At 35.2% G+C, this 10,499-nt stretch overlaps 1 protein-coding gene and 2 long non-coding RNA genes across 3 annotated transcripts; all 3 read right to left on the bottom strand.

Annotated features, from left to right (window-relative positions):
* Positions 1–46: 46 nt before the first annotated feature.
* On the bottom strand, positions 47–4,483 carry LOC124895921. Its single transcript, XR_007052104.1, has 4 exons — positions 1,940–4,483; positions 956–1,853; positions 733–876; positions 47–613 (listed from the first exon to the last, which is right to left on the bottom strand). It is a non-coding gene; the product is annotated as an uncharacterized LOC124895921 (long non-coding RNA).
* A 680-nt stretch (positions 4,484–5,163) lies between these two features.
* LOC124895922 lies at positions 5,164–7,669 on the bottom strand. The gene is made up of 2 exons (XR_007052105.1): positions 6,002–7,669; positions 5,164–5,809 (listed from the first exon to the last, which is right to left on the bottom strand). It is a non-coding gene; the product is annotated as an uncharacterized LOC124895922 (long non-coding RNA).
* Positions 7,670–7,929: 260 nt separating this feature from the next.
* On the bottom strand, positions 7,930–8,779 carry LOC107857569. The gene has a single exon (XM_016702370.2). It carries the CDS (start codon positions 8,626–8,628, stop codon positions 8,137–8,139), a length of 492 nt encoding a protein of 163 aa, XP_016557856.2. The 5' UTR covers positions 8,629–8,779; the 3' UTR covers positions 7,930–8,136.
* Positions 8,780–10,499: the final 1,720 nt, after the last annotated feature.

The raw sequence follows: 10,499 nt of genomic DNA on the forward strand, positions 1-10,499 counted from the left end.
AAACATTATTATAGGTAAATAATGAGACAGAAATAAATACATTGTACACGTGGTTTCCAGTTGCTGGATCAGAGTAAACACTAAAACCAGTTGCAGGCCTTTTGTATCCAGTAGCAGCAACAAATGAGGTAGCATTGTATGACCTCTTGTTGGTCGGCAAAGGTGGTACTTGACTGGAAGAAACATTTCTTCCACTTTCAAATGGGGTCCCTCTTGCATTGGCTATTTTTCTTGGCAATCCTCTACCACTCCCTCCTTGACCTCTACCAATTCCTCCTTCACCTCCCCTATCAGCATCAAATTATCCACTACCAGAACTATCATCCCTACCAGAATAACCTTTACCGATATCAGCAGCACCTTGACTTCTACCAGCAACACCTTGACCTCTACCAATTCCTCTTTCACCTCCCCTATCAGCACCAAATTGACCACTACCAGAACCATCATCCCTACCAGAACAACCATTACCTCTACCGGCAGCACCTTGACCTCTACCAGCCACACTTGACACCTTTCTTTGAGGTGCTCTTGGCACAGCAGCCATGTCAGCACAAATAGATCCTGATTGACTGGATTATGTAGTTGCATATGTATGAAAGGTGAAGTTTGACTGTGAATAAATGCAACACAATATTTTAAATATTTTTCAATAATAATATTAAGAAGGACAAAAAATAATAATATTAAGCAGGACAAAAATATTAAGGCAGCAGAACATTTATAACTTACTCTTGTTGTCTGACTTTGAGTGTAGGTATGTCTTGCCATTGCACTGGTGTCACCACAAATAGAACTTGATTGTGGTGGTGGTGGATTCCATAAAGCTTCAGGCTGACAGCTAGGTTGACTACTATTACTGCTCCCCATCCCATTCTAACATACAAACAGAAATATGAAAAGCTAAGAAATATGTTAAATTTACAAACTATTATGAAATTCAATTAAGGCTTACCATTTTGGCACATACAGTCTTGTTATGGCCAACTTGCTTGCACCTTGAACAAGTGATCTTGACACCGTTTTTTGAGAGTTTGCCCCACTTTTTTGGCTCATCCTTCTTCTTTCTTCTGTTCTTGCCAGGTCTGCCTAGCATCTTTTTTGGTTTTGGAGGTTCAATTGATGCGTTTTTGGTTTCCGACCACATTCTCATATTGGTAATTAGTTGAATGAAATGACTATAAGACTTAAGAAAGGTTTCTTTCTTATACCAGTGCTCTACATGCTGATCAGGATCTACATTCAAGTAATAATAAGCACAAGTGGCATGAGGACAAGGAATACCTCTTAACATTCATAACCTACAATCACAATACTTCTTGTCCAAGTGAACAACAAATGTGTAACCCCCATCCTCAATTTCAAAATCATTAACTCCATTGCATAGAACTCTACACCTATTTGAATATTCCTTGTTAGCTTCTAAAATAGTTCTTGCCATAGGTAAAATATCTGAAATCCATGTTTCTGCAAATTTAATCATATCTACATATCTATTCATCAGTTGATGTCTGATATCCTCTAACATTGTGATTATGGACTTACGTCTAGCAGCTAAGATCCAAGAATTGAAAGTCTCACACATGTTATTTTCTACAATATCACATTTGGAATGTGTTTTGAAATATGTCCTACACCACGAAGTGGGAGGATTAACCAGCATGTCCTCAGTTATTTCTTTCTTACCTAGCCTTGACATTGTTTACATCTCCAAAACTTGCTTTTGCACATCTCCAAAATTGTTTCCTTCTCTCTTCTCCTCTCCAGTGCACATGTCAATTGCTCCAAATATGTCTAGCACACAATCTTCTCTCAGCATTTGGTAGCAGATACATCAAAATAGGAACAAGACCCTATAATAAGTATTAAGTATTATTAAAACAGGAATATTATTGGAAAATAAAGTCAAGTAATGAGAAAAATAATTAAGTGGTGGTACCTTTTGTTGGTCTGACATTACAGTCAAGCCTTCACCAGTTCCCAGATTTAGATCTGCAATCAGATACCTTATGAACCAGTCCCAGCTATATTTTGTTTCAGTATCCACAACTGCCAATGCAATAGGATATATTTGGTTGTTGTCATTTTTCCCCACAGCAACCAAAAACTCACCCTTACAAGCTCATTTGAGAAAGCATCCATCAAAACCAATAATTTTTCTACACCCATCTAACCATCCTTGCTTGAAGGCATGAAAGCACACATAGAAATAAACAAAGAGGTTCTTTCCTGGTTCAGTTTCTTTGTCAATTTTTATCCAACAAGAACTTTCAAGATTTGTTGTCTTGATCATATCTACATAGTCACATAATCTGGCAAATTCCAGCTTTCAATCTCCCATATTCTCCCTCATAACAATCTATTTATCCCTATAACAAATAGTTTTACCTACATAAAGACCCAACATCTCTCTTACTAAATTCTGAATTTCCCAAATCCTAATGTATGGCTGAGAAGCTATTCTGTCCTTGGACTTTCTAGCAACCAGCTTTGAATCACACATCTTATTCTTGTTTAGAGGTATACATTTGTGAATAGGGTTATAGTTCTTAACAATAAAATCACCTGAATCCCTATCAGTACAAGCAAACAACAACCAGTTGCAATTAGCTGCAATGCACGTCACCCTTATTCTATGTTTTTCATTAGGTTTTAACTTCACCTGCCTTCTATACTTTACAGCATAATCTGCAACAGCTTTTCTAAACTGATTTGCACCCGCAAAAATCATTCCAAGCTCAAACACAGAAAACTCACAATTTTCATCATACTTAGTTTTCTTACATCTCCTTCTTCTAGGTAGATCTACTCCTCTAACAGCATCTACATCTATCTCTTCACTATCTTCACTCCAACAATCAGAACTATCAATATATTCCTTATCTCCACCCAACTTTCCAGAATATTTGGTAGCCTTACTTTTACCAATATCCCCAAAGCCTCTATCTACACAACCAGCAACTCTCGCAGGTACTTCTTTAGTTTCAACAGCCTTTTTTCTTGCTTTTTTGTTTCTTTCTTTGTTGTTGGTTTTTTTTCCCTTCTTTCTTGTCTAAAAGCCCTCAACTCCTCATCAACATCTGAGCCATCTTCTGAAGGAATATCTTCAAGATTTGAATCACTACTCAAATAATCTGATAACTTACTTGTTAGCCTATTAACATCTTCTACATTAATGTCTTCTACATCAACCTCATCACCTCCTTCTACACCAAAATTTTCTAAGTTAATATCTTCTATATGAATTTCTTCTACATCAGCCGCATCACCTCCTTGTACACAAACATCTTCTACATCAGCCTCATCACCTCCTTGTACACCAACATCTTCTACATCAGCCTCATCATCTTCTTATACACCAACATCTTCTACATCAGCCTCCCTCTCTTCCTCTACTCTAATAGATTTCCTCTCTATGTTAGCACTATCAACAACACCAACATTTTCTCTTTTTAGGTTGGCACACTCAATAATATCAGGTGCAGGTAAAAAATCAGTGGGACCATCAGGGTCAAGAATTGGTTCATCTAAAACCTGATAGACAGAAAAATCAATAGAGTCCTCATGTTTTAAATTTTTAACCAGTTCATAGAGATGTCTGTCACTTTTAACCAACTTGAACTGATTAGATACTGCATCTTGATAATAAAACCCCCTAACAGCTTCATACCCTAATTCTTTAGTATAAAATAACAATTCTAGTATGGAAAAGTGGTCCTTGTCAATGTACCTTACCTCTGGCACACAACTTGTAACATATGTAGGGACATCCGTATTGAAAAAGGATCCCCCATGGTGCAATTTTGTAAAAATTATCTCCATTTATTACGTCACCTGTGATAAAGGGTAAAAATTCAAAGTTACTTAACGAAATGGCCACGAAATATACCCAGAGTACACATCAGTAAGCTAAAAGATACAACCTTTAATGCATGTTAAGTAAGGCGACAGAATATTCCTAAAATCATATGCGTAACAGTGATTTCAAAACCCTAAAAACTACAATATGCTAAAATTCAACAAAATTTAACAAATACAAATCATAAGAACACTTACACCAGGAAGATCTGAGGAAAACCCCCAAATTTGTCCTTTAATTTGAGTGAAAATTTGGTTAATTTAGGGTTATGAAGAGAGAGAGAGTTAACGGGGAGAGAGAGAGAAAACTTCCATGGAATGAGATTTTGTCCATTTAAAATTAAAATGTATTAAGTATATGTGGAGTTAGTTTATACACGTGAAGGGTTTAAAGTGGAATAACTTTCCACATAAGCAGCGTTTGGAGACGCACCTGGAAGTTGATGAGATGTGGGCAAAAAATGCTCAATTGGAACCAAATTGAGGGGGTTTAGGGGTTTAATAAGTACAAGCCTTAGTTTACGGACAAGTTTGAGGGGCTACCGATGAATTTGACCTATTTTTTTCAACTGTACACATAAATCATATACACTTATATGCATATCATACATGAATTGTAATATATAATACATCTGCAAATGCTGCCCCCAGCCCCCCAGCCCCCCCGCCCACCACCACCACACCACAATCATCTTCTCCACACCAGATTTGGAAATTAGACCAAACCCTTTTGTCTTGGTCTAAATATTATTTTAATTTATTACTACTTCTATATTCTATTTTCCTACTATTATGCAACGGTTTTCTTGTAATAATCTTACCATGTAAGATTAAATTATTCAATTTGATGTAAAAATATAGCCATTACAAAGTTTTCCCTAAAGCATATATGAATCCGTTTGGTCTAAAAGAGTTTTCAGTTTTTTTTCATTGATGTTTAATTTTCAATTTTTATTCATCAGTTTTTTCCTTAATGATTAAAAAAATTGTGCTTATTATCTAATCTTCACGAACTCCTAAATGCGTATATTTAAATTTCTCTCAACAATTTTTAACATTAAATAAATTTAAAATTGACAAAAATAATGAATAAAAATGAGAAAGAAGGTATTCACGAGGGGGCGAGTTAATATATTATTTGTGGACCAACTTGAATACGACATCAACCAAAAAAGGGTTGTCACACGCCTTCATGTGGGTGTAATACACGCACCTTACCAACACAACAAAAGGTGTCAAAATGACACACTCGTACGCTACTTGAGGTATCAAAAGTGAACAATGTCGACTTGAGGTGTCAAAGTAAAAAATGGTGTCATGATGAGGGGTCTGCCCAATGTATTCTACCAAAAATCAAGGTCATACTTACCAGTACAGTACATTGCCATATTTTAAAAAATAAGATTCTAACCCTCAAGCTACAAACTAGATTTTAATATTCCACCAAGGTTGACTAAATCCACCAGCCACCTCCCACCTCCCACCTCTCACCAGCAGCAGAGGTAGCAACAGGTATCAAGTAATCCACCACGGCTAGGGCAGATGAAAAAAAAATCATCCACTATTTTTGTTTCTGCTGCAATTTGAACCTAAGGTCTCATGATCCTCAACCACTTCCATTAACCATTAGGCCACACTTCCATCAACACTTCCTCTACCAGTTACACTACATTATCGATCTGGTAAAATAGCAGGTAGAGAATTTTCTGTAATCATCTATCCTTCAAACTTCTGGCAACCGTTCCTTCTCCACCTGAAACTGCGATCATCCAATTCTGCAAGTAGTGCTGAGCCAAATGATAAGATTACACTTGACACTATTGCTTTTAAGTTTACTGTTCCAGTGAGGGTATAAAATAACCATAAAATCATCCAATTATGTGTGTTCAACTAACAACGTAGGCCAGTCAGGAGTTTATGATCTCCGAGCAGCAGCAGCATGTTATTCAACCTAAAAAAGACCATCTCAGGTTCTAGGTTTCATCTACAATATTACTATATTTGAAGTGTAATCAGGATCACATTTTAACCTAAAAAAGACCATCTCAGGTTCTAGGTTTCATCTACAATATTACTATATTTGAAGTGCAATCAGGATCACATTTTAACTCAAAATTTCAGGAAGAAATTGTACACAGCTTACTTGTACCAAGAACCTTGTCAAAAATTTCACTTGCACTAGTTTGACCATATCCAGCTATGAGAGTACATACAAGTACATATCCCTAAACAATTCCCACCTCGTACTCAACTGGCAGATGCAGGGGGTAAGATATAGTTTCGCTATTCACCAAGCCTAATGTAAACAAGCAGCTTTCTTTTATCAAGCATAAACAAGTCATACTAGAAAAGCAGTAAGAATGACAGTAGATAAAAGTTTTTACCAATATTCAGTTCTAAACATCCAAGCACCAAAAAGTCCCAGATGGAGACGGGCTACTACCATTAAAAAATGAAGGCATAAACATCAAAGTAAGCTGACAGTTCACCAGTCTGTTGGCTGTTGCAGGGAAGAATATTAACTTGTTTTATTGACTATTTTCCCAAGAGCTGCAACAGCTTCAGTTGAAGGCACAAAGTATTATGAAGTTGATGCTTAGAACCTAAAGAACACAAAGCTCCTAACAACTTGAGCAATCTGTGGACTACAAATCACAGTACTCACCCTCTCCTGCCCCATCAGGGCACGCAGTACCTCCCTTTTTTGAATTGTACTACTACTACTACCCACAGTGTTTGATCTTTAATCAGCATGTGAGTACAGTTATAACTACATATGGTAGCACTCATGACAGAGACACTATTTGGCAGTCATCTCTATTTGATAAGATTATAAAATTCTTTTATAAGGATTTGGCAGTCGTAGCTAAAGATAGTGAGTAACTAAATTCAATGTTTTACCGGAATTATATAGACAAATCAAGTTGTTTGAGGGCCAAAGCTCTTCACGTTATTAAAGAGTAAAAAGACCTCCATGGACTAGTTATGCACTACTGATAGTACCTAGAAAATACACAGTTCCAATAAGTTTAGTTTTCTGCAAATGATAATATTCTCCCCTCTCGTGAGATCTCTCTTGCCGAATTATTTCTAAACCCGCAAATTTTAAAACCGCATCGCAATACATCTCCTTTAAATCGGCATAAACCCGCCCCACACTCATACCCGCACCACGCCGCCCCATATTTTATTTTTTTTATTTTTTTGAAAAATTCATAACTCCTTTGAAAATCATAATATTTTCAAATCTATAACTAGGAAATAATAACAATTAGTTTCTATTATATCATTTTTCACTAAGAAATTGTCAAAAAGTATCACGTGTACAAGTAATAATCAAATATCATTTTTTTTAAAAATGAATAGAGATATTAAAAAAATTATAAAATTATTTATTTATAGTGTTATATATGTCATTTTAAGTATCATAAAATTTTAAGTAAAAAATACATATAATTTTAGGTATATTCACGAGAATAATATTAATTTTTAATTTTTTAAATTTAAACCCGCATATACCTGCAACCAACACTGCACCGCACCATTTAAAAAAAAAATTACTTTAACCAGCCCCGCATCCGCACCCGCACCTCGCCGTATAGCTTAAAATCCGCACCGCCCCGCATAGCTTAAAACTCGTACCACACCGCACCCGTACCGCCCGATTGCCATCCCTAACTGCAGATAAAAGAAAGAAAAGAAAAAGAAGATCATGAGATCTCTCTTGCTGAATTACACTACAGATCAAAAGAAAGAAAAGAAAAAGAAGATCACCCAGGGATGGAGCCTAGTAGTTAGTGAAGAGGATTGAGAAAAATGTGATCTCTGGAGGCATAAATACTAGTTGATTTATTCTCATAACCTTGGTAGATAGAGTTATACGCTACATGTGTTGCTGAAGGTAGTAGGCATCCTGTCAATTAAATTGCCAAAATAGAAGAAACTAGTCTTTCCGGTAAATGGCCCATTTTATCATGGGCTATAACAGTTGCTTCCCTCATTTACGCTGACAGTTTCTACACAGAATATTTATTCTTATTCTTTTCTTAGGAAAACTTACAAGTCAATACAGATAAAAAGAACCCGATTAACTTATCAAATGATACTTAAGATAGGGTTAAGAAGACGGATTTCTTTCCAAGCTCCTCCACCCTTCATCACAAGATTTAATTAGAAGAAATCCGAGAATTTTGAACAAATTCATTTAACAAGACATAATAAAATACAAAAACTTTGTAGCAAATATACGAGGTGAAGAAACACGCAAACACTCATAAATCATTTCGGCGTAGCTTTTCTACGCGGACGCTTGAAATCATGCTCACTAATTACATCCTCGTCCTCATCAGTGCTGATATCATCATCATCATCATCAGTCCCCGAGGGAGGTGAAGGATCAAGCCTAGCAGCATCAATTGCCCACTTAATCACCTTCTCAACTTCATCATCATCATTCTCTTCATTCTCTACCGCGGACGATGAAGCCGAAGAATAAGAAGGAAGGGAGCTTTTGAGAGCTGCAAATCTGGTAAGCAAGTCATCAGCTGAAGGTGTTTGGTTGTCTTGGGACTTTTTGGGAGTTATTTTCTTGGATTTTAGGGCTTGGAAACGTTGATCGAGATCTGGGTCGATGAATTGGGCGGAGGAACCACGAGCCATATGGGAATTCACACTGAGCTTCAGGAACACGTCATCCTCTGCCGCACGGAGCAAATCTTCCACCTCCTCCGATTCCGTCTTCTTATTCCTCTTCTCCATACCTCTGCTCATTCTATTCCTCTTCACCCCAACAAAAATTGGGCGCACTTAAATAATGAAAGAATTCTTCGTTTTTTCCCGAAAAAGTATTTCAGTTCGATAAAAATTGGGTATGTAAATCCAATTTCTAAATTATTTTTCAGAAAACAAGTCTTATTTGTTTTATGTTTTTGCAATTTTAGTTTCAACTTTATTTATTATTATAAATAACTTTATTATTTTATTTTTATAAAAAATTCTATTAATTTCATATAACAATTGGAGTTAAATGTCTACGTACAATATTATCCATTTCTTCCTACTTCTTTCTATTTATAAAAGACCTCAAAATTAAAGGCGACTTTAAATTTTTTTCTTCCTCAAAATCTCCTTATTATACAACGAAATCTTAATTCATTCATTCTTGTAACTTTTTATGCAACACCAATAAAAGAGATAACATTATTGTCTCCTCTCACACTTGGTTGTATCTTGTAGATAACTTAATTAAGTTAAGTAATTTTGATAGTATTTAAAAATTGAAGGTATAAGATTATATTTTAAAAAGCTTTTTTCAAAAGCCTAAAAATAATTTCAAAAAGATATTGACAAACACAACTTCAACTCTAATTTCAACTCCAACTCAAAAAAATTTAATTTTCACAACAAAACACCTACTGAATTGATAAAATAGCCTCTCTCTCTCAAAATAAATGAAAATATTAAATTTTTTTCAATGGAAATTAACAATTTTATTCACCAACTATAAGTATCAATTTTTATGTTTCAATTGTATGATATAGTTAAAATTTCGAGATTCAAATTTTAAAGGGAAAATGTATCATTTCCACCCCATACTATACAAGAAAAGTTGAAGCTACACCTAAATTATATAAGTGACATATTACACACCTTAACTATATAAAAGTGATATTATTACCTCTCCGTGAATCCCATTCTAAAACGCGTATGTTACACTTATTTTAGGCGCGTCCAGCCTATTAAATAACAAAAGTAAACGGCTAAAAATATTAAGGGAAAAGATATCGTTTCCATCCCAAACTATAATCGAAAAGTCAAATCCACACCTAAACTATATAAGTGACCTATTACACACCTTAACTATAAAAAAGTGATATTTTTTACTCCCTAAATCTGACATGAAAAATACATAATTATTTAAATAAAAATTGACGCGTTTAAATTAAAAATTAATGCAAAGAAAATCGAAAAAAATGAAAATACTCCTCCCCCAACCCCCAGCATCCATCTCCCTACCCCACCCCCAAACAATCATCTTCTTCATCACCCCCCAACCCCAAACCATCATCTTGTTTATCACCCCCACCCTGAAACTCCAACCCCAACCCCAAATCATCTTTTTCTTCATTACCTCCACCCCAACAACACAGTTTCTTCGTCACCCCACCTCCAAATTCCAACCCCATCTCCAAATAACACAATTCATCCTCCACTTTGATCGTATCAATATCAATTTCACAATAAACAAAATCAAATTGTATTTGATGTTTAAACGGGCAAAATCAAATTTTATAAAAAAAATATAAAATTTTGTAGCAAGAATGTTTTCCGGTGAATTCTCGTCGGAAAAGTCGGATTCATCGTCAACTTTCTCCTCTCTGTCTGTTAATTATTAATCCATAAAAAATGTAGCTTGCTACCATTTTATTTTTTTTTTTTTTTTTTTAAATTATAGCTGAAAAACAAATAGAAAAAGTACGAAAACTTGGTCATTAACATTTAAAACACAGAGGCCAATCGTTGAGTGGCCATTTTTTGAAACAATAATAGCCATTATAACTGAGATTTTTTTTATTTTTTTTTAAGAAAAGACGATGGGTTACGGATGAAGAACAATGTTAGAAGAAATTAATTGTTATGGT

Source organism: Capsicum annuum, chromosome 2 (genome assembly GCF_002878395.1).
Source record: "Capsicum annuum cultivar UCD-10X-F1 chromosome 2, UCD10Xv1.1, whole genome shotgun sequence".
Taxonomy (NCBI): Eukaryota; Viridiplantae; Streptophyta; class Magnoliopsida; order Solanales; family Solanaceae; genus Capsicum; species Capsicum annuum.

What these genes read in the sequence shown, in the direction of transcription:
- LOC107857569 (XM_016702370.2), bottom strand. Translation starts at nt 8,628, where the DNA reads ATGAGCAGAGGTATGGAGAAGAGGAATAAGAAGACGGAATCGGAGGAG.